The sequence below is a fragment of the Physeter macrocephalus genome, chromosome 19 (genome assembly GCF_002837175.3).
Source record: "Physeter macrocephalus isolate SW-GA chromosome 19, ASM283717v5, whole genome shotgun sequence".
In the NCBI taxonomy this organism is placed as follows: Eukaryota; Metazoa; Chordata; class Mammalia; order Artiodactyla; family Physeteridae; genus Physeter; species Physeter macrocephalus.
The window spans coordinates 75,362,581-75,387,498 of NC_041232.1; the positions used below are offsets into that span (position 1 = coordinate 75,362,581).

Here is a 24,918-nt window from a genome sequence, read left to right on the forward strand (position 1 = left end):
GCTTAATGCAAATGTTACAAAGGGATTTTGCAAGAGATTCATAATGTGGGGTAAATGAACAATTTGGAACTAAAATTCAGGTTATTTAACCAAAACTGGGAGAGTGGGGTAGTTAGATCCTGCTAAGTTGTCTTCCTGTTTTGGGAAGAGAGCTCATTGGTACTGTCTCATGTTTTCTGTTGATGGAGAATAACAGGTTGGACGGAGTTCACTATGTAAAACATTAAAGTTAACCTTGTTAGAAAAGATGTCTTTATAACAATGTTCATCACAGAACTCTAAATATCAATAAAATTAAATTATGCTTCACATAATGAATATTATACAACTACTAAAAACAATGATGTGGAGTTATATTACTAACTTGAAAGATCTCTGCATATGATGTTAGGTGAAAAGAAAGTTTACAAAGAAATTTGTATAGTGTAATCCCACTTTTTGTAACATAAATTTGTGTGCATTTGGGTATGTGTGCGTGTGTGTGTGTGCACATGCACAACTAGAAAATTCCTAAAAGGATATAAAACAAAATGTTAAAATGACACTGTTCTCTGGATAATATAATTATGGATGGTCTTTACTTTCTTCTTTAAATTTTTCTGAATTTTCAGAATTTTTTGCAGTGTATCTTAAAGTAACAGCCCTAGACATCGACACACATTAGACATTGTGTATGCCATCTGTGCGTAAACCCTGTTGTAATATCTGTTGCTGAAAGCCATCTTCCAATATCTTTGAAAAAACTGAAAAGGAGAAGAATTTTGAAAGGAAGAGTAATATTGGTGATCCATTATTATTATCCTAGGCTTTAGTACATATCAAAATTTGAAAATTACCTAAGGTGATTCCTGGTTGGAATTGGCTTAATTAGTGCCTGTTCGTTGATATTTTAAGTACTTAATGAGAAATTAGTTGAAGAATATTGCCTAAGTACAGAGTCCTCGGGAAGCCACGGGGACCTAGGCTCTCTCCACTGTGTATCAGTATGTAAAGCCTTGGCTCAAATCCCTCAGTGTGTCCAAACCTTAGTTTTCTCATCTCTTAGGGAGGATGGCCTACACACTCTCTAAGGGACTTCCAGAACTAAGAATACATGGATTAGCAAAACATATTTCATCTTTATAACGGGTAACTTTTTGAGTTTTTACAAATATGATGTAATTTTATGATAAAAATAATTATATAAAAATCTGTTAATAAATGGAAGTAGCTGTTTGGAGAATTGAATTTTTATTGCACACCAAAATAAATTCCAGCTAAATTAAAGAGTTAAATACATAAAATGAAATAATTTTTAAAAGTAAGAAGAAATCATATGGATATAGTTACAAACCAGAAAAGGACCTTTTAGGCCAGAAAAGGGGGTGGGGGAACTCACAAAAGAAGTCAATATGTATAGAGTGGTTTTGATATTTATGTTATGTATATTTTTATATAAAAATACTTTTTTACATAAAAGTTTTAGATATCTATTCCAAAAGCTATCAAAGGTAACTCTAAAAGGCAAATGACAAACTGAGAAGAAACGCTGGCAAAAAATAAGAAAAATAAAAGCATTAATATTCTTAATAGAAAATGTTCTTATGAGTCAGTAGTGATAAGTACTCAAGCAGAAAGTAAGTGAAGGACATTAACATTTAATAAACAAAGTATGGATAGTTACATGAAAAGATCATATTCAGCCTTATTAGTATATCAAGGAAATATTAAATAAAATATTTAAATGATAACATTTTTCCCCCTCAAATTGGTGTTGATGGAGGGTTGTAAATCGATATAACTTCTTTAAAAAGCTTTGGCCCTGTGAATCAAGCTTTTAAAAGTATTCATATACTTAGACCAAGGTTTTCTGTGGTAAAAATTTATTCTAAAAATCAGAGATATGGTATTTATTTTAGGTACAGAGATAGTCATCAAGATATTTCGAATTAAATTTAGGATGAATATAAAATGACATGGGGAAATGTTCATGATGTAATTAGAAAAAAGATGCAAAACCATATATATAATAGAATGACCCCATTATTATACAGGCATAAGACAGTATCTCTTAAAATTCTCTACCAAAGGACATATGTTACTGGAGTGGCCAGAGCTACTACAGTGAAGCACATGTGTGCTCTCAGATTAAAAAAAAAATTAGTTACGGACAGTGAAATCATAACACTCTTAGGTAAAAACGTTACCCTCTGTTTAATATCTAGAAGGTTGTGGCTTCTTAATAACTTGGGAGAGTTTCCACATCTAATGTATTACTTGCTCTTTTAGAGGGTTGGCCTATTTGTTCAACATGAGGCAGGGTTAGTCCATATGGCGACTCTTCCGTGTGACTGAGCTCCGGCTCCCAGATTCCCTCAAACTAATTTCAAGATGTACGAGAGTCAACATCCAGGTCACTTCAGACGGCTGCTCAGTCACACTGTGTTCAGCTTGGCGGAAATGAGAGATTGCTGCTTCTCTAGAAAGGATTATGCGGGAGTTTAAGGATTACTTTTTTCTTTAATAATCAGGCTAGGAAATGGAATTATTTCTTTGAAGGCTCCCTGTTCTGTAAAAAGTATAAATGTCTTTAGAAGGGAGTCTTCCGTTTTGCTCCAGAACTCAGAAAGGTAGGAAAAATGTATGGAGAACCTTAAGGTATGCCTTAAGAAACCCATTGCATTGCTTACCATGGTACGTGGATAAAATTTGGTACCAGGTCATATGGAAAGCAAACAACAGCAGACTATCTTTTTAAAGACACCTTTTATTGATGGGTTTGAAAGGAGGATATATAGCCCTGCTGTAAAATGAGGTATTTGATTTTGAGATTTTCTGTTGACACTACCTATGATTTTTGTTTTTCAGCTTTTTTAGGATAAAGGAAAAGGTGAATGTTTTCTGGTAATTAAGAGTAGAAACTTTTCTTTAATGAAGTATTTTTAAATTTCAAAGAAATTGCCACCAAATATTTCTAGAATAAAGTGAGTATTATTAGACATTGATTTACTTCTGAGTTGAATGGTTCTTAGGAAAGGTATTCAGTATTTATTATATTTTGGAGTTAATGAATGCCAACAGATAATTTAAATTCTTGGGCTCAGGACAAAATTGTTTAGGTGTTAAGAGATTATACATAATTCTGTTTCTCTTGTTTAAGTAGCGGGGAAAAAACTAGTGGCAATTTACAAATAGGGATTTATCGCACCATGTGGTAGGCGGCCTTTTAAAAACCTGCTTCACATCTGTATGACTTCCTGTTTGTGAGCACTGAATGCTTTCCAGTAGGCTGGTTTTTAATGAACTGCATTTGAAGGTTTACTCTTTTAATATTTCTGTTTGGGGCTTCCCTGGTGGCGCGGTGGTTGCACGTCCGCCTGCCGATGCAGGGGAACCGGGTTCGCGCCCCAGTCTGGGAGGATCCCACATGCTGCGGAGCGGCTGGGCCCGTGAGCCATGGCCGCTGGGCCTGCGCGTCCGGAGCCTGTGCTCCGCAACGGGAGAGGCCGCAGCAGAGGGAGGCCCGCATACCACACAAAAAAAAAAAAAAAAAAAAAAAAAAAAAATTTCTGTTTGGGGTCCTTTTGGACCAGTTATAGCATATGAGAGCCGAGGTGAGATAAGAATTTGTCTCCCAGTTTATTTATATGTAGTTAATGTGTTATTTATTGAATACCCCTCATTTACTTCATAATTTTATGATATTGGTCTCAGCATGGTTGTGCAGGTGAGGAAAGAATTGGAAGCTTCAGGGGATAGCAAGTCCCCAGTAATATTTGTGAAATATTTGAAGGGGTGATGTGGGCAGATACTGGATTTGAGGATGAGTGTTGCAGAATTCTCTCACATGATCCAAACACAGTACAGTTGTGGCTTGGGTTTCATTCTTTTCAAATCTGGGCTTCATGTTGTGAGAATACACCTTACTTAATAGTCAAAGTTTCTTTTCTCATGCCAAGGCTGAGAGCTGTCCCTTTCATCCCCAGGAGAGAGTAGCCATCTAGGGGTGGTGTGTGTGTGTGTGTGTGTGTGTGTGTGTGTGTGTGTGTGTGTGTGTGTGAAAGTGCCTAATAACCAACATTTGATGCTGATAAAACTAATTTTCATGCTCGGTATATATGCCCCTTTGTTTTCATTATGATGAGTAGCTAGTTCTTGTTGCTGATAAATATTTCAGACACATTAAACACAAATGGTAAGTACAGAGTGCTTAGGTGTTTTTCATTTCTCAGGTAAAGGTAGCAATTTGCACATGTTCTGTTTTAATGATTCCTGGCCCCTCTGTTTCTCTGGTTAGTAATATCCGCTGTTTCAAGATTGATCAGCCTTCGGGAGGCGATGCATCTGGAGCCCCAGCTGTATGGAGCCATGGCTACACCGAAGCTTCAGGGGTGAAAAACAAGTAAGTGGGGTGAAACTCTGGAGTGAGAACCGCCGCCTGCCTCCCTGCTTTAGTGGGGTAGAAGCCCGGTGCTAGCACACACTTTCCCCGTGTCATTTATTTCAGCGTGTTTCCCCAGACTGAGGCCACCTCATGACTTAGGCTGGAACATTAGGCTAAGCCCTGCTTGGCATCACATACTCTCTCTTTGTGAGGATGTTGCTAGGATACGGTGTAACTGACACATTATATCTATGTGAGACTCCAGTGTTTGGAGAAGGCGTAAGTATTGAAATGCATCCCTGCTCTTTTGAAAAGCCCCTTTATCTTTCTCTGAAGCCTGTTTACCAAGCAAAACAGGGATGGTATTAAAGGAGTAGAAGTAGCCCTGATTGTCCATATCCGAGATCCCTTATGTTACTGACAGTCACTGTTTCTGTGGAGCTGTTTTTTACAGTCTAAATTAGCTTGTCAGGAGTTTGATGTCCATTCCCTGTAATGTCAGCTGCTTGTCTTGCCATCAGGTCTTGTCCATCTTAATTTCTTTTTCTTCCCTATTTTCACCAACCTTCCCTGTCTCAGATGCAGTTGTTGATTTCTTGAGAATTGTAATCCAGCTCTTCAGGCTTGCTTGCTTTTTATGAAGGGGTGCTGATAATCAGTACTAGAAAAGCAAAGGATCCTATAAATTAGAAAGGTCAAAATTTAATTAGCTAAGGTATAAGAACACAAAATATTGAGAGCAGGGGAAGAACAGGAAGTGGAGGATGATCCCATAATAGCTGACAGCATTCAACCCTGGGTGCACATTAGAATCGGTCAGGTGAGGAACTTTAAAGAACATTTTCCAGCCTAGGCCCGTTAAATCAAAAGGCTTTAAAATCTCCCCCAGGTGATTCTAATGTGCATCAAGGATTGAGAACCACTGACTACCTTGAATACCCTTCATGGAAAATAAAAGGTGGAATTGTGGTTGCCATGCTGACTGCTTTTCCTCGGGTCAGAAAACAGAATGAACTCGCGTAGTGCGTCTGACTCATTGATCCTGTCCTCTTTCCCTGAGAGTGTGCTTTGGCATATTAGAGAAGACGTAGCCCCCATTTCAACATCTCTGTTCCATTTGCCCCCCAAAAAAAGGCAGAATAACCCGTTGTGTCTGGGCTCTGACTGCTTATTTCTATGTACTTTGCACTGTATATCATTATATTTGGGGGAGAGAGGAAGAAACTATACATTCTTCGGAGCAGTCAAAGTTCCTTCCTAGAGATCTTTCTCTTTTTAGATTAAAAGATCTTCTGTCTTACTTATAAACACCAGTATGTGAAACTGCTCTCTAATTCCAGAACACTGATGTGAAATCCAAGATTGGTTTTTAAACCTCTCTGGATATTAAAATGTATTATCTACTCATATATATTAATGAAGCAGTGACCAGTTAGGTATTTTTTCCTACATAATTCCTCCTTCCACAATTCCTTTTAAAAAATTTTTTTGCGGGCTTCCCTGGTGGCGCAGTGGTTGGGAGTCCGCCTGCCGATGCAGGGGACACGGGTTCGTGCCCCGGTCCGGGAAGATCCCACATGCCGCGGAGCGGCTGGGAGCGGCTGGGCCCGTGAGCCATGGCCGCTGAGCCTGCGCGTCCGGAGCCTGTGCTCCGCAACGGGAGAGGCCACAGCAGTGAGAGGCCCGCGTACCACAAAAAAAAAAAAAAAAAAAAAAAAAATATTTTTTTTGCTATATTGAAGTGTAAGATAAACGCTAAGCATACAACTCTATGGATCATCCTTAAGTGAACCAGCACCTAGGTCGAAAAATAGAACGTTACCAGCACCTCAGAAGTCCCATGCCATCCCTGGCCCTCACTTTATATTCCCTTGCTCTTTTACTCTTTGGTTTTGCCAGCAGAAGTTTCTCAAGAGTTTTCTTTTTGAATTGTGGATAAAGTAGATATATAAGCAAGGAGCTTGCTGCTTTGAAGGAAGGAGAGAACTGCAATTGTCCCTGCCCCCAAATCTCAATAGACATCTATTCTCTTCTCTCGCTCCCGCTTTCCCCTATGGGTACTGGTGCTGTGTTGCCTCCCTATCAGGTCATTTCAGATCCTTTGGGAAAATCCAAGCAGGCAGCTGCAATCCTATAATTTAGGTTCTTCCTCAGACTAAAAAACAAACAGGAAGCTTCAGCGGAAAAGAAAAATCACTACTGTACTTTTAAAACATGTTATTTTTTTCATACCCCCTGCCCCATTCTTTCTAGCAAGGGGAGCTTACAGAGGAAGACAGAATTATAAGATGATTTAATATTATATAATTAAATTATACTTTGCCACTAATTGTCATATAATTAGGGATGACTTTTTTTTCTTTAATAAATGGAGGCAAGAATGTCAAAGTACTGAGGTAAGAGCCATATTTCCTGGCTTTGAATCTGGGCTCTATACTTTTTTGCTATGTGACCTTGAGCAGTTACTCAATCTCTCTTTAGCTTACTTTCCTCATCAAAAATACTACTTGTCCTTATAGGGTTATTGTAAGGATCCACTGATTACATACGTGAAGAACTTAGAATAACATGTGCCATATAGTAAACTCTATTTAAATGTTAGTTATTATTATCATTAATGATAATGATTATTACTATTGTTATTTATCCCCAAAATCCTTAGGATCAGGAATTATATTTTCAGGTTCATACCGCTGTTACCTAGCCATGATACATATTAGGTGCTTAATAACTTTTTTCTTTTCATTACTTTATATGCAGTAAGAAGGTATAATTTATATTCAACAAAATTCACCCTGTTTAGTGTACAGCTCTGCAAGTTTTGATGAAAGAGCCCGAGCTCTGCTCAGTGATGGTAATTGTGTAATCACCATTATAATCAAATTATAGAACAGTTCCTCAAAATTCCTCCATGCCCCTCTGTTGCAATTTCTTCTCCCCCCTCCCAGCCCCTGGCAACTCCTGATCTATTTTTTGTTCCATTAGTTTTGCCTTTTCTAGAATGTCATATAAGTGGAATTAAACAGTATATAGCCTTCTCAGTCTAGCTTCTTTCACTTAGCATCATGCATTTTAGATTCATTTGTGATGTGGCATGTGTTAGCAATTTGTTCCTTGTTACTGCAGAGTATTATTCCATTGCATGAATATGTTACGGTTTGTTTATCCATACGCAAGTTGAAGGATAAATTATTTAGATTGTTTCTATTTTTAGCAAATACAAATAAAAATCCCATAAACATATAAACCTGCATACAGGTTTTTGGGTGAACAAATGTTGGCATTTCTCTTGGGTGAATACCTATGAGAAGGATTGCTTGAGAGTTGTTATGATAAGTATATATTTAATTTTATAAGAAACTGCCAAACTCTTTCCCAAAGTGGCTGTACCATTTTGCACTCCCAGCAGCAATGAATGAGACTTCTCGTTGCTCCACATTCTCACCAGTACTTATAAGATCAGGTGGTGGCAGTGGTGGTAGTGGTTTTGGTCATTCTAATAGTGATATTTCATTGTGGTTTTAATGTTTATTTCCCTAGTGACTAATGGTTGCTGATCATCTTTTCACATGCTTATCATCCATACCTATATCTTCTTTGGTGAGAATGTAATCTTTCACAATTAAATATGATGTTAAAGGTGTTTTTGTAGACTTCCTTTATCAAGTTAGAAAGTTCCCTTCTATTCCTAGTTTGCTAAGAGTTTTTATAATGTGTATCAGATTTTGTCATAGGCTTTTTCTGATCAATTGAGATGATCATATTTTTTCTTTCTTAGTCTGTTGATGTAGTGAATTACATTGATTTTAAAACGTCCAATCAGCCTTGCATTTTCAGGAAAAATTCCCCATGGTCATGATGTATTACCCTTTTTTATACGCTGCTGGATTCAGTTTTCTGGTAATTTGTTGAGCACGTCTGTATTCACAGATTAGCCTGTAGTTTTCTTTTCTTGTGGTGTCTATGTCTGGTTTTGGTATCAGGGTGATGCTGGCCTCATAGAATGAGTTGAGGAGTATTTCCTCTTCAGTTTTCTGGAAGAGTTTGGAATTTATATTATTTCTTCCTTAAATGTTTGGTAGCATTTACTAATAAATCCCATCTGGGCCTGGAATTTTCTTTGGTTTATAACTAAACATACAATTTCTTTAGTATAGGATTATCTCTTTCTTCTTGAATGAACTTTGGTAATTTATGTCTTTCAGAGAATTTATGCATTTTCATCTAGTTTTCAAATTTATTGGCATAAACTTGATCATAATATTCCATTATTCTCCTTTTAATGTGTATAGGATCTGTAGTGATGATGTCTCTCCCCTCTCTCATTCCTGATATATTTGTCATTTGTCTGTTTATCCTGATCAAATTGGTTTGAGGTTTATCGGTTTTATTAATATTCTCAAAGAACCAGCTTTTGGTTTCATTGATTTTTCTGTTGTTTTTCTGTTTTCTATTTCATTGACTTCTGCTTTTATTTTTATTATTTCCTTTCTGCTCACTTTGGGTTTGTTTTGCTCTTAATTTTCTAGCTTCTTAACGTAGAAGTTTAGGTCATTGATTTGGGCTTAAGGTATTAATATTCTATGCATTTAGAGCTATAAATTTCCTTCTAAGCAATTTTTCCAATATGGTTAGAGGACATACTCTGAATCAGTTGAATCCTTTAAACTTACTGAGACATTTTCTGGACCAGAATATGGTTTATCTTGGTAAATACTCTGTGTGCATTTGGAAAAAATCTTGGGTAGGGTATCATTTAGATCAAGTTGGTTGATAATGTTGTTCAAGTCTTAAATATCCTTACTGATTTTCTGTCTACCTTTCCATCAGTGACTGAGAGACTATAACTATAGTTTTATCTGTTTCTCCTTGTAGTTCTCTGTTTTTGCTTCATGTATTTCCAAGCTCTGTTATTAGGTGCATAAACATTTAGAATGTTATAGCATTGTGACGAACTGACCCCTTTAACATTATGAAATGACTCGTTGTTTCTATAATATTCTTTGTGCTGAAATATATTTTGTCTGATATTAATGTAGCTATTCCAGCTTTCTTTTGATTAGTGTTTAGCGTAGTATAGTTGACCCTTGAACAACACGGGGGTCAAAAAACACAGTCAAAAATCCACGCGTAACTTTACATTCAGCCCTTTGTATCCGAGGTTCCACATCCGCAGATTTAACCAACCACAGATTGTGTAGTACTGTAGTACTATTTAGAGGAAAAAAATCAGCATATAAGTGGACCTGCACAGCTTAAACCCATATTATTCAAGGGTCCACTGTATATCATTTTTTATCCTTTTGCTTTTAAGCTATTTGTCTCTTTATTTTTTTAATAAATCTAGATTTTTTTCCAGTAAGTGTATTTCATTTATTTATTTATTGTATGTTTATTTATTTATTTAGGCTGTGTTGTGTCTTCGTTGCTGCATGGGCTTTCTCTAGTTGCAGCGAGCGGGGGCTACTCTTTGTTGCGGTGCGTGGGTTTCTCATTGCGGTGGCTTGTCTTGTTGCAGAGCTCGGGCTCTAGAGCGCAGGCTCAGTAGTTGTGGCGCATGGGCTTAGTTGCCCCACGGCATGTGGGATCTTCACAGACCAGGGATCGAACCCACGTCCCCTGCATTGGCAGGCAGATTCTTAACCACTGTACCACCAGGGAAGCCCCTGTCTCTTTATATTTAAAGTATATTTCTTACAGGCAGTATTTAGTTAAATCTTGCTTTTTTATACTTTCTGTCTTTTGGGGTGGTGTTTAGACCATTTTTATATTTAATGAAATTATTGATATGGTTAGGTTTAAATCTGCCAATTTACTAGTATTTGTTTTCTGCTTGTCTCATCTGTTCTTGATTCTCTCTTTCTCTTTTTCTTCATTCTTTTGGATTGAATATTTCTTATTCCGTTTTATCTCCTTTATTCTTATTAGTTCTACTTGTGTGTGTGTGGTTTGTTTAGGGTTTATAGCATAACCTTTACCTTATTAATTACAGTTTACCTTCAAGTAATGTATCATTTCACATATATTATAAAAACCTTACATTGTGTACTTCCATTTCCCCTCTCCTAGTCTTTGTGCTCTTGTTGTCATATGTTTTACTTTTACTTTGGTTATAAACCCCAGAATACATTGTTATAATTTTTACTTTAAGCAGTTATTCTAAAGTAGTGTTTCTCCACTTCAGTATTATTGACATTTTGAGCCAGATAATTCTTTCTTGTTGTGGGGCAGGGGAAGGAGCGGGGCTGTCCTGTGCCTTGTAGGATATTTAGCAGCACCCCTGGCCTCTACCCACTAGATGCCAACATCACCACCACTCCCAATCGTTACAAGCCAAAATGTCTCCTGGGGGCAGAATTTCCCCCATTGAGAACCACTGTTCTAAAGTGATTTTTAAAATAAGAAAAAGAAAATGTTTATATTTACTCACCTATTTGTCATTTCCAATACACTTCATTCTTTTATCCAGATTTCCATCTGGTAGTATCATTTTCTTCTGTTTCATGTAGTTCCTTTTACATTTCTTGTAGGTTGTCTTTTATTTGTGCGTCTGAAAATGTCTTTTTTGCACCTTTACTTTTGAAAGATATTCTCACTGGTTTAGAAATCCAGGTTGACAGTTTTTCCTATCAGTACTTTAAAGATGTTGCTCCGCTGTCTTCTACATTGTTTCTCATGAGAACTCTGCTGTCATTTGTCCTTTGTTCCTCTGTAGGATGTGTTGTTCTCTGCTCCCCAAACCCCGCCTTTCCTGGTTTTCAGCAATTTGATTTTGATGTGCCTCAGTCAAGTTTTTTTTACTTGCTTTTACTTACTGTTTGTTGAGCTTCTTGTATCTGTAGGTTATAGTTTTCATCAGATTTGAAATATTGCCATCCATTGATTCTTCAAAACTTTTTTCTGTCTGTCTCTCTTCTGTTTTGAAGACTCCAATCCCCTGTGTGATGGGCTGCTTGAAGGCATCTCACCACTTACTGATGCCCTGGCTTTTAATTTTTCCCCTAGTCTTTTATTCATTTTGGGCAATTTTTGGGACACAGTTACATTCCTTGGAAACAGTCTGATTAAGTGGAGAGACTCTGCAGGCCTCTAGAGCGCCCTGTGCAGCTCTCCTCCCACCAGTATATACTTTTCCTGTACTTTTCCTAGTGTTTTAGTTGTTACTTCATTTTTGCTCCATGTGGAAGTTCTCCTTGATAAATGTTTTGTGAATGAATGTGAACATATGCATTCATAATCTGGTGTTATTTCCCATGCCTCCTACTGTCTTTCTTTCACTACCATTTAAAAATAAAATCATCAGAAGAGAAGAGTGGGGGAAAGCCATGAAGCATAAATATGTGCTTATCATTTTTCTTCACTCACAGAAATTAGTTGGTATAAATTAGCTGGGGTTAGTTTACCTATTCTTAATCTATGTGGAGTCATGAAGAAAGAGACAAGACTGGCTTAAGCAAATCTGAAAAAAACACAGTTGGGTTGGGCATGGAGAAGGAAAGATGAGTCAACTTAGCACAAAAGCATTCTTGCTTTGCAGGTTGTGTGTTGCAGCCCTGTCAGTGAATAACTTCCGTGACAACCGGGAGGCCCTGTATGGTGTATTTGATGGAGACCGGAATGTGGAGGTGCCCTACCTTCTCCAGTGTACCATGAGTGACATTTTGGCGGAAGAGCTGCAGAAAACAAAAAACGAAGAAGAATACATGGTCAATACGTTCATTGTTATGCAAAGGTAAAACTTAGAGCACCTGCCCTGTGTTTTCTTGCTCTTCTTTGAGTGTTTGCCATCTGGTTAGAAAAACAGGTGTCCAGTAATCTCAAAGCCTGTTGTTGAATATGCGTTATTCAAGATGCATTCAGGTGATTTGGTTTTGCCCAAGTATCAGGGCTGGACTGTGTTCTGTTTGAGACACACTGATGTTCAGACAACTTTGTTGGAGGCCGAGTCAGTGACAGGAATTCAGTTTCTCCTAGAACTGGTCTCATAGGCCTGTCGTGATTCCAGATTTTCACCAGATTGTTTACGACACACTTCCCTCACCCCAAATCATGTGAGCGCCAGACGCTCTTTAGACCTTCTGGCATGTGGATTGCTCTTTGAAATGGACTATTTCCATCTCGGTTTGTTCCCCCTTATGAAACACTGTCACTGATTCAAGAAGTGCCAACCTTTGAGAACTTGAGATGGTCAAATTTTAGGCCAGGAGTTAAACCATTCTTCATATATTGTTTTTCCCCCTTTATTAAATGTTCAGACAGTGTTACTAGTAGAATCCTAGGCCATTCCCTAGAGCTTTTGGTCACCGTGGAAGTTGTGGAATGTTGTTTCTAACTCTGAGGGCTGCATGTTACGAGCATTCCCACATTCGAAGAATTGCTCGCTCTTTTGTCACTTTAAAGGCTTTGTAGGTGGTAAAGGAACTGCCTATCAATATTGTATTGCAAACACTTGCTCTTATGGGACCGGGAAGTGGAGAGTGCTCTAAAAGGTCATGGGAACAATGACTGTCTTTTCTCTTTCTCTCCCTTTTCCCTGCCTTGATAATCTGCCAGAGGAAGTATCTTTGCAACAGGAGTAGAAAAAGTGTCTGCTAAGGAATGCTGATCCAGAGAAGCCTTGAAAGTTCCCCTAAGTCATGAATACTCTTGAAGAGCTCAGTAGAGGCAAGCCCAGTGGGGTTCTTTGCTGCTCGACTCACCTGTCTTTCAGATTCTCAGTGGGCATGTGCAGTTAATAACTGATGCTGATAACAGCTAATATTTAGTGAGCCCTTAATATATACTAGTCATTGTTCTAAATACCTTAATGCCATAAGGTATAAGACAGGGACATCTATCTACACATCTATCTACTTTTCTGTTTTGACCACCATCTTGTTTTAGGAAAAAAGCAAACACATTTCATACATACAGACACACATAACACACAGACACACACCCTTCACACACTCCTAAGCGGTCTACTTTTTTTTTTTTCTTTTTTTGCGGTACGCGGGCCTCTCACTGTTGTGGCCTCTCCCGTTGCGGAGCGCAGGCTGTGGACACGCAGGCTCAGCGGCCATGGCTCACGGGCCCAGCCGCTCCGCGGCATGTGGGATCTTCCGGACCGGGGCACGAACTCGTGTCCCCTGCATTGGCAGGCAGACTCTCAACCACTGCGCCACCAGGGAAGCCCGTGGTCTACTTTTTATAGACCCTCAAACACTGGATAAGAATTAAGAACCTCAAACTCTGATTACTAGCTGTACTTCTCACAAATACCATCCTAATTCTGGCTTTGCTGGGAGGAATCATTGTGCCTTTGACAGGAGGGAAGCAGTGCTGCCTTGGCAGGGCCTAAAGTCCAGTCTGGTCGTAGATGTGCAGAAGTTGGAGTTTAGAGACCCAGATTGTCAGCCCATCGCTAGGTCATTTGCTTGCCTTTTATTTTCCCTATTGGTTAACAGGATATGGGGTGTGTGGTGATCTTTTCAGTCCCCAGGAGAACTGTATGTTCTCTGTGCCTGACATCCTAATTTATATGAACAGGCAGCCCTGGTTTCCATTGCTAGTGGTGCCCCTTGCCTAACCTAGACAGGGTCTGCCCTTGTAAACAGGGGAGTCTGTCCATCTTAACCTTCTGTACCACTCAGGATCCATCTGGGAGGCACTGCCATCTGTGGGGCTTCTGATAAGAGTTCTTACCTCCTTTTTTTTTTTTTTTTTTTTTTTTTTTGCGGTACGCGGGCCTCTCACTGCGGTGGCCTCTCTCTTTGCGGGGGCCCCCGGGCCCAGCCGCCCCACGGCATGCGGGATCCCCCCGGACCGGGGCACAAACCCGTGTCCCCTGCATCGGCAGGCGGACTCTCAACCACTGCGCCACCAGGGAAGCCCCTTACCTCCTTTTGATTGTTAGAACTTGCAGGTGTCTTGTGTATTCAATACGTGTATGGACTGATGGTGAATAAAAGCACTTTGGAGCTTCGTTACTAGAATGTCCTTTCTGTGAATATTCTAGAATACACATCACTCATCTAGAAAGTCTGCACTGTATAGGACAAGAACATGAATGGTCCAGTACTTGAAAGCATGTCCCAGCAAACATCGTAATAAAGAGAGAGGGTGGTCAGGTAATTCTGAAGTGTCAGTGGGTGTAGTGTGTTTACACCTGCTCCTGTTAAGTGGTCACTCCGGCTGTCCTCTCTCGGGAGCAGAGGGGATTTAGAGAGGGGCATGAAGAAAGAAGCAGTCATTCCTGCTGTCTTTGGGGCACGCCGATGTGGGAGTGGCAGGCTGGATGCAGCAGGATAAGGGGTCCTTGATTCCACACCAGCTCCTTGGGTCTTTCGTGGTGAAGTGACACCTGCCCCAGTTGTGAGCAGACACTGCTCCGTGTGTGTGTGTGTGTGTGTGTCAGATTCCACAGGCTCTTTTCCTGAGTTGAGCAGTGCCTGCTTTGGTGAAAGAGGCCTGGTGGAGCCCCAAGTTCTTTCCTTCTAGCCCCGTCCAGTGGTACAGTCTGGCAAAACTACATGTGACGGGTGTGTGGGGGTTTTTACCCCGTCTCTTCATTTTCCAGGAAGCTCGGAACTGCTGGGCAGAAACTTGGAGGTGCTGCTGTCCTTTGTCATGTCAAGCATGACCCTGTGGACCCAGGAGGACCCTTCACCTTGACCTCTGCTAATGTGGGCAAGTGCCAAACGGTTCTCTGTCGGAATGGGAAGCCGCTGCCTCTGTCCAGATCATATGTTATGAGCTGTGAGGAAGAACTGAAGAGAATCAGACGGCACAAGGCCATTATCACGGAGGTGAGGAAGAGCGATTTTCCTCAGGATGGGGGAGGGCAGGGCCAGGGTCGTGGCAGAATCAGCCAGGGAGCATTTCCCTCCAAAGGACATTCTTTAAGCATTGAAGTTGGTTTAAAATTAGAATTCCAAATCCGGAGTATCACAGAGCAAACTCTGTGTGTGATGTGTCTGAAGACATTATAATATCCAGAGTGACACGGTAGTTATCGACGGCCTCTCCGCACCGAGGGCTGTGCCTCGGTACCATCTCGTGCTCACAGCCGCTCTTCGGAGGCACTCCGGCGGGGGCTGAAGCCTCCAGCCCTGAAGTCACGCCGCTGGTCCTCCTGTCCTAGATCTGCTGCTTGCGGGCTACGACCTTTAAACCTTGAAGCCTCAGGCTCCTCCTCCGTAAAGTGGGCACAGCAGTGTATCTGTCGTGCCTTACGAGGCTAGCGCGCGTGTCGGTGTAAATGTAACTCGTAGTTGCTTTGGTTTGTGCCTCCTGCTCCACTGCAGTGAGGCAGCGAGTGGCTCCCAACCAGGGGCCATTTCCCCCGACAGGACACTTGCTAACGCCCGCGGACATTGTTGTTGTCACAACAGAAATGCTTGGGGCGCGTAGCAGGTAGAAGCTAGGGATGCTGCTAAGCATCCTACAGTGCGCAGGACGGCCCCACCGCAAAGAATGATTTGGCCCAAAATGTCAAGAGTGCCGCTGTTGGGAAACGCTGGTGTCAGTCTTCGTTACAGAAGAGTCCCTGTAGCGCAGCCTCCAAAACGGGCTGGAGGAATCGTGCTCCACTCACTAGCTCATCCTACAAGGTGGGTCACCTGCTGCGCGCCTGAAACGTGATGTGGGCTACAGGCGTGATCCCCGGAGACACACGTCTGCCCCCGGGAGGTGTCCAGTCTTGTGGGTAAAACCCCTGGAAGCATGTGTAGCTCGGGTAGACAGTGGTGAACGTTTGCAGTTCAGTAGAGAAGGACTGTGACCCCCCGGTAGGCTTTGACCAGGGCCGTGAGAAAGATAAAGACTCGGGATCCACCACGAGGGTCTGGCAAAGGAGGCCGCGTGTAGATTTTAGTTCCCTGCTTGTTCTGAGAGCAGAGAGGATTAAAATGGACGCTAGACAGTCTCAGATGGGATTGAATGAAATTATTAAATATATTGAATTAAAATGTTCAACATTACACGATGCAAAGATTAACCATTTCTGCTACATAAATGCGTCACCGTTGGTGCCTCAGAGGTTTCTCCTGCGTTCTCTGTCTCCCTCTTCCTCGCTTTGTCTGTATCGCTGCGTTGGTTTTCCTGAATTTCCCTGCCTTGAGGTATGCCCCCCCCCAAACACACACACACACACAGACAAAATCATTGATTCTGATGGGGTGAGATCTTAAAGGGTTGGGCAGAACAGCGAGGGTAATTTTTGCCAAATTCCACATTTTGGGGAAGAACAAATATATTAGGAGAATTAAGAGAGTTGAAAATTGTGCTTGAAGCTCCGCTTTAGTAATTTTACTTCGAATTGTGCTGCCTGCTCGTATGCATGGCGGGATTGTCTGCGGAGCTGGGGGACGTACTCCCAAATGAAGGAACGTGGTAGGGTTGGGAAGGGAATGGGTATTCTCCGGAAGAAACACTTGCTTCGAGGGAGATGGTTAGACCATCACTATTCCCTCGTCCCAGACACACATAAAAGTTGTCCTAATGGAGCCTCCTCCGGAAAAGGTGTTAAAAATAGGAGCATGTAGAGGCACGTCCTAGACCCGAGAACCTCAAACTTGAAGGATAAAGAACCGAGCAGGTACACCCTGGGGTAATCTCCCCTCCTGTCCTCCAGCTTCAGAGTAAAGGCTTTTTATTGGCAAGTGGTCTGAAACTTTGGTTCGTGGTTTAAGTGGCGTGAACTCGGCTGGACTGAAGCAGGAGACTCTGTCATCTCCATTTGCTGCCAGGAAAGCAAGTTCAGGGAAGCGGTAGGAGCTGGCACTTCTCCTTAAGCATCTACCTCTCCAAACGCGATCAGTCGTACCCAGCTAGTCACCCCAAGATTTCCCCACCAATTGTTTTTAACCTTCTTACGTTTAAAACAGTGCCTCTCCCCTCACTTCTGGACCTTCAGACATTCCCGCCCCTGATGGTTGATGTGCTTTGGGGAGTGACCTAAGATTCCGGGCGTTATCTGGAACGCACCTGCCTCGGGGGCTGCTCGGCACTGGCTCATTCAGCAAGACTCTTCCTCTCGGGACCCCCGTGGGTTCCAGGAGGCGCTAATCAGCCATGTTGCTGTGTCAGATGATGGTCTGCTTTGGAGATACACGGGTCCCAATAAAGGGGGTAACTGAGCTACTTTCCATTTGTCCCTCCTGCTTCTTACCTGCCCCGGGCTTCTGCCCCAGGGTTCTGATGACAGGTGGACATGAACCACTCACAGGAGGGTGGGCAGCCCCCTCCCCCTGTGGACCGCGTGTCGCGCTCCGGTGGTCCCCCAGGCAGGAGGCCCCAGGGAAGCCGCACGTCGCCCCGCGTGCTCCGTGGTAACGTCTGTTTGGAAACCCCTCTTCTTCCAGGATGGCAAAGTGAACGGAGTGACCGAGTCCACGCGCATCCTGGGCTACACGTTCCTGCACCCCAGCGTGGTGCCCCGGCCCCACGTGCAGTCCGTGGCCCTGACCCCGCAGGACGAGTTCTTCATCCTGGGCAGCAAGGGCCTGTGGGACAGCCTGTCCGTCGAGGAGGCCGTGGGGGCCGTGCGCAACGTCCCCGACGCCCTGGCCGCCGCCAAGAAGCTGTGCACGCTGGCGCAGAGCTACGGCTGCCGCGACAGCGTCAGCGCCGTGGTGGTGCAGCTCAGCGTCCCCGAGGACAGCTTCTGCTGCTGCGAGCTCGGCGCCGGCGGGCCCGTGCCACCGCCCAGCCCCGGCACCTTCCCGCCCTCCGTCAGCATGGCCATCAAGGAGCGGCCCGCTGACGGGCTGGGCGTGCCGTCACCCAGCAGCGGCCTGGCCTCGGAGATGAGCAGCGAGCTGTCCACGTCCGAGATGAGCAGCGAGGTGGGGTCCACGGCCTCGGACGAGCCCCCGCCGGGCGCCCTGAGCGAGAGCAGCCCCGCCTGCCCCAGCGAGCCGCGCTGCTCGCTGCACCCCGCCTGCCCGTCCAGCTCCTTCCAGCGCCAGCTGTCCAGCGCCACTTTCTCCAGCGCCTTCTCCGACAACGGCCTCGACAGCGATGACGAAGAGCCCATCGAGGGCGTCTTCACCAACGGCAGCCGGGTGGAGGTGGAGGTGGACATCCACTGCGGCCGCGCCAAGGAGAAGGAGAGGCAGCAGCCCCTGCTGCAGCTGCCGGCCGAGGCCAGCGACGAGGGCATCGTCATCAGCGCCGCCGAGGACGAGCCGGCCCTGCCCCGGAGGGCGGACTGTGCCGCCGTGGGGACCATGGGGCGCCGGAGGGCTAACGGCTCCGTGGCGCCCCAGGAACGGAGCCACAACGTGATAGAGGTGGCCACGGACGCGCCTCTCCGCAAGCCGGGGGGCTATTTTGCAGCCCCGGCTCAGCCGGATCCTGACGATCAGTTCATCATTCCCCCGGAGCTGGAGGAGGAGGTCAAAGAGATCATGAAACACCAGCAGCCGCCGCCGCCGCCGCCGCCGCCGCCGCCCTCACAGCTCCACGTGCAGCCGCCGCCGCGGCCGTGCCCGGTGGACCAGCTGCCAGACTGCTGTGACACACCGCTCTGACCCCCCCGCGCGCTGCTTAAAAACAAACTAACCAGCAAAGGCTGAGTTGCCAGAGCCTCCCAGGCTCCCGTTAAACCAGGGGTTTTACTCCACGCCCTTCGCCCAGACGCTTTCCCAGCCTGTCTTTGCAGCCAGTCTGTAGGTTCCCCTTCTGTTGGTCATTTTTTTAAATAATTACCACTTTTCTTCTCGTGATGCTGTACCAGTATGATTTAAATTTGTTAACTTCCTCCCCTAACATATCAGATGTGTAAAGACAAAGAACAAAAGGTTTAATATATTACAGAGAAACGGTTAATGATAATGTAATACTTTTTAAAGTGGCTTTGTGTTGTTTTGTTTGTCTGGAAGGCAGGGCAGGTTGCCAGTGCTAAATGATTTAATAATACTGTAATTCTGTATTTCTTTGCAGGGGGTGGGGGGGAAGCCTTTTTTTTTTTTTTTTTTTTTTTTGTCTTGAAAATGATAGACATTTGTAGAATATGGAGACTAACTCCTAGGAGTTGCTTTACTCTGTCAGGTGACCTAAGTCACTGGGATTCACTAATTTTCTCTGAGAGAACAGTTGATTGAAAAATTTCTATTGTAAATAGCTCAGTGTTGTATAGTGATGCTTCACACGTTTTGTAGTTTTGGCATAAGGGACTAAACAACTGACTTCCCTCCCCTCCCCCTCTGACACCCCTTCCCGCCCACACCCCCTCTTCCCGCCACCTTTTTAATTCATTGAATGATGAGCCTGAGCATTGCTGAGAGCATTGCTGTTCAAATAAGGTGGACCGTAGGCCACTGGAAACGAACCTGCACCCGAGGGGCCTCGGACCCTTTTTCTTCCTCTCCTGTTCCCACCCAGCCTCTTTTGCAGACACTTTTTAATTGTGTTCCTTACTGCTGCCACAATCAGCATGATTGTATAGAATCCAGTTAGAGCATTTACATACCAAGAGTTATATTAAAGCAGAATGCACAAATGAACATGTCATTTTTGTTATAATAAATATAAAATTTACAAGTATTGGACCCATCTGCTTTTGTCTCAAGAGCCAGATGTGTCTTGCAGATGATCACACCCAGCTTGGGTTTGGAATGAATGCATGTAACTTTGGGGTCATCAGATATTTCCGACTTTGATTTTTTTTTTTGAAGGGAAAATACCCAACAGGTTAACCTACATTGAACGAACGTAGTGAAATCAACCCTGTGGTTAACAATACACATAGCTGGTCTTACAGCCTATCTATTTCTTCTTGTTATTGTGTAGGGTAGATGGTAAAAGGGGAATAGATGAGGTTGCATAGAGGAGATCCCTGGAAAACTCCCACAAAGCCAAGTTGGTTTCCAGTTCTCTCAAGGCCCCCTCAATCACCTGAACATGTTAATAGGTCTTTTTATAAAAACGGGAGTAGAGTTGATGAACAATGTATACCGGAGCTGGTTGCCTCGCTCTCTACCCCTAGCAGAAATAACGTGAGTGCACTGGGTCCACTAGGAGATCCCGTATTCCTAGCTGACTTACTGGCCCCATTTACAGAGTCTAGTGCCCCACCCCTCCCCGCCGACGCTGCATCTTGTGAACCATGTCTTGGAGATGCCGTGGGTCTTCTCTCTTGTCTCATGTGGACCAGCCTCCCAGGTAGAATGGTTTTCCTTCTTCAGATCTGCCCTCCAGTGGTACCTGGCTGGTTCAGTGACAGGACATGGCAACTAGTCTTTCTTGTAGACTCGGTAGTGGGCTGTCCGTCCCCTCGCTGGGTGGCCAGATCAGAGGACCCCCCCCCCTTGTCTTGGTGACGTCCGTTCTTCATTCCATGTCAGGCTACTTGTACGCTGTGTACTTTGAAAACCACTAAGGCTGTGGAAAAAGATTGAGTTCCTCTCAGCCCATAAGGGACCCAGTGACCAAGGAACTAGACTGCCCAAGCCCAGGCAGAGCTCTCTGCTCTAGAGCCGGAGCAGAACCATCTGAGGGTCCTTGCGCCCAGCCCCACTCAGCAGCACCTTGCCGCCCAGTCGCCCCTCTGCTCCAGGTGGATCGGAGCAGACTTGGAAGGCCCTGGGTTTTCACCCCAGTGCCGTAGTCACTATAGAAGATCCGGGCTGGCTCTCCGACCTCCTCGGTGCTTAAATCCCCTCTGGACAGGGCTCACCTGCTGCCTGGAGCGGGGCCTGCCCAGACGGTCAGTGCGGATCCGATTCCACGGCAGCTCCCTTCCAGAGGAGCCAACACCCCCACCCTGAGCATGGCCAACAGAGGCGGCAGTAATTTGAGGGGTCCGCGATGGGTCCCACAGCAACTGCTTGTGCCAGGGGCAGCTGCTGGGACCAGCAAGTCCCAAGTGGGGGCTCACCTCACGTCCTAACGTGTGTGGCTGACTGGGAGAAGGGGCACAGGCTTGGCGCTGCTGTTTTCCTAAGGCCGCCAGTTCAGCGCTTGCTTGCTTCTCAGTTTCTTAGACCATTAAGTCACATTGAGCACATGCCGCATATAAGGCACTATGGAGATAAAGGACAAAACTTTGCCCTTTGGGAGCTTGGGGTAAATAGGCATGTGGGTGAAAAGTAAGAGATGCGCACATATTAAACGGCTGAAGGCGCGGAGACCTACTACTAGGCCTCCTTGCTCTTGCCTAGGAGCCTCCCAGTTATTGCCTGAGGAGGAGTTTCTTTTCACTTCTGCTCAGCAAGGTAGCATCTAATAATGTAGGCAGAACTGCTTATAAAACTGTGAAGTGCTTAATTGAAGATTCCTCAAAGCCACGGGATCTCCAGGGCGAGCATGAGGGGGAAGGGCATCCCCCAGCCCCGCCCCACACTGTCCTTCCTGCTGGGAAGGCCAGCGAATTGGGAAACGGCTGGCGGGTGGGTGGGTAAGAGGCTGGAACCTCTGACGGGGCTCGCAGCCTCGCTAATAGACTCAGAGCTCCCTACCGAGGGCCCTGGAAGTTGCTTGGTGTTGGATCAGCCACAGGCTGCCACGTGTGTGTCCACGGAATAGTGGCTTTCCGGAGGGCACCAGGGCCAGGCTCAGGAGCCCCGACTCCCAGTCTGACCTGGTTTCTCTAGATTGCTTTTGTCACAGCACCACCTGCTGGTGAGATTAGATTTTGGGTGGAAATGGGCATAACTCTTGGTCTTTCTCCTGCCCCTCTTCCAAAAGAAACGAAGTTTCAGTTACTTTCATTCCTAGACACCTGACAGAAAGCAATCTCCAGCACTATTAAGTAGTCCGAGAAACCGCGGTAAACGTATTAGGCACTGACGTGCAGACATATCAAGATGTGTAGCCGGAATCATAGCATCGACCTGGGAGAGAGGAAGTCGGTCTCCAACATCCAATTCTCCATTCCCCATAGGGAAAAATAAATAAAAACCCCTAATACGCCTTGGATCTAACAGGACAACATCAGCTCACTGCTGGTGGCACTGCCCAACGGGGAGAAAGAACAATTCCCATGCGAACACTCATCAGAAGGCACTTTGAATTCACTCTGACACGTCAGGAAATAGAATTTTTGTACAGTGTGGGGTTGTGGTATCTGCCCGCCCTTCCTCCCAAGTGATCAAACCACGTAATCTGTAGATAGTAAAGCCTTACGTAAGTGGAAGTATTGTCATTGTTATAAGTAAAGAACTAAGCGTGGTCAGATAGAAAATAATTGCGAACACAGCAAAAGTCATTTTTTAAATTAAAAACTCCCAGAGAGGAAAAAAAACAAAAACTCCTAGGAAACATCTGTTGGAACTGTTACAGGAGGGAGGGATGATGTCATGGTAGAAAAAATAGGCTTTCCTCATTTCTTGCCATTGAATTTCATTTTCTTTCAGTTCATCCCCCCAAAATGCATTTTGTGCATATGGATCTGTGCAAACTTTATTTCCCTATTGTTGTTCACCTGTTGTGAACCGATTCCTATTGCTGCGTCTTTGAAAGATGGCTCTCAAGGTTGTCCCCTCACCCCACCCTTACCAAAATCGCAACCAAGTTCAGACTTAGCTTGGCAGATCCACTGCTCTGATCAGTAACAAAGCAGGAACTACCCCTAGCAGACGAGGCTTCGGGCAAGTGATAGAAAGCAAGCTCCACAGCCAACCTCACACCCACCCGATCCCCCATGTCCATTCACGCCACGCGTTTAGGAAGCACCAGCCAGAGCCGCCACAGTGCTCAGCTCTGGGTCCCCTGCCCAGGACCACAAATGCAGCGGGGCTTGGGTGCCACGGTGGCTGTGCTGACCTCCTGAGGTCGTGGTCTCAGCCAGGTGAGGGCAGACTACAGGCCCTACATGTTGCCTCCTGCCTTCTAGAAGACTAAGGTTGAACCTTGACAGGAGGAAAGGGGCCAAGGGGTCCCCGAGGCCGCCTTCCGCGTTTCAGGCTGTGTGGTAAAGTAGAAAGCCACGCTGTCCCCTGCCCTGAATTTAAGGACCCATAAACAAGTGCTGCTTTTGTTGGGCTCCATTTCATTAGTCCTTTCATTTTCTTCCAAATCAGAAACACAATGTTCTATGCTGTTCAAAGGGGGAATGGCAGAACACGTGGAGAATTTTCTCCCGTCTGCTTATGACTAGAACTTCTCTCATTGTCATTCCTCTCTTTTTCTAAAGCCGTGCAAGTAAAACTGGCTTCACACTGAAATTTCAAGTACTTTCTAGTCATTACTATTTCTTAGGTCTTATTCCAGTAAACTGAACTTCCCCCTAATTCCTAATCTTATCTATTGGAAGAAAGTTGAAATGGCAACTAAGATCATTTTCTCAAATGGTGCAACTCCAGCTGTTCCCTTTTCCTGAACTCATTTACAGGTCATTTGCCTTTCTGAGTCTTTAAGAAAACTGCTTTGCAGTTAACATTTGGAGGCTCTTTTTTTTTTTTTTTTTTTTGATGTGGACCATTTTTAAAGTCTTTATTGAATTTGTTACAATATTGCTTCTGTTTTATGGTTTGGTTTTTTGGCCCCGAGGCATGTGGGGGCTCTTTTTTTTTTTTTTTTTTGATGTGGACCATTTTTAAAGTCTTTATTGAATTTGTTACAATATTGCTTCTGTTTTATGGTTTGGTTTTTTGGCCCCGAGGCATGTGGGATCTTAGCTTCCCAACCAGGGATCGAACCTGCACCCCCTGCATTGGAAAGCAAAGTCTTAACCACCGGACCACCAGGGACGTCTCATTTGGAGGTTCTTAAGTCAGTTTTCCACTTAACAGAAATTGCCCTGTAAGCCAGGAATAAATCATGCACTCAAAATAAAGTCTTTTGTTTGTTTGACGGTCTACAATGCATCTTAAGAACTACTCAAATACTCCTTTTCCTAGAGCGTTTCAGTAGGTTAAAGATAGTTCATTGAAATGTGGCCCACCCCTGCTTATCCTAAGCACAATCACCCACTTTTTCCTCAGGAGCTGAAACCACCATCTCTCACAGGTAAACCCCCAGGACTTTTTTCCTGGAAACTTCACTGGACATGTATTTCAATGCCGTCTGCATATAATTTGCATATACCCTTCATGTAAACATTTTTGAGTCCTCCAGCTTTCAAATTTAAAATCTCATCATGATATTCCTTAGATTACAACGTGTTGGGTTTTGTCTTCACTCCTTTTCTGTTACCAACACATGTTCTAAGGGATGAGACGCTGAGTGTTGGGGAAAGAAAGGGCCATGGGCAGGAAAGCCCAAGCCCACCTGTGTGACCACAGTGGTGCCTCTCCTGTCCATTTCCATCCAGTCTGAGCATCGTGGGGCAGGAATGATCTCGAGAGTTCACCCAGTGCCCACTTCTAGGCAGAATCCAAACTGTTGCTCTGCTGAGTGGAATTTTTGTTTTTTCCAAAGATAGAGGTTCTCTAACCTCCTTCATAAACTGTTGACCACATAACAGGCAGAAGTTGAGTCCCCACTCTGTGCAGAAGTGCCGGGGTGGGCGGAGCACAGTGAGAGGCCCACAAGGATGAAAAACAAAGCACATTTTAAAAGATGACGCTACTGGGCTTCCCTGGTGGCGCAGTGGTTAAGAATCCGCCTCCCAATGCAGGGGACACGGGTTC

General features: G+C 44.3%; 1 protein-coding gene across 1 annotated transcript in view; it reads left to right on the plus strand.

Annotated features, from left to right (window-relative positions):
- Nucleotides 1-19,870, plus strand: part of PHLPP1 (PH domain and leucine rich repeat protein phosphatase 1) — a 221,102-nt gene extending 201,232 nt beyond the window's left edge. Inside the window, exons 14-17 of the mRNA XM_007116467.4 lie at nucleotides 4,277-4,381; nucleotides 11,901-12,095; nucleotides 14,922-15,150; nucleotides 17,707-19,870. Of these exons, the coding sequence (XP_007116529.2) occupies nucleotides 4,277-4,381; nucleotides 11,901-12,095; nucleotides 14,922-15,150; nucleotides 17,707-18,876 (1,699 nt within the window). The 3' untranslated portion in view covers nucleotides 18,877-19,870. The remainder of the gene's footprint in view (nucleotides 1-4,276; nucleotides 4,382-11,900; nucleotides 12,096-14,921; nucleotides 15,151-17,706) is intronic.
- The last annotated feature ends 5,048 nt before the right edge of the window (nucleotides 19,871-24,918 follow it).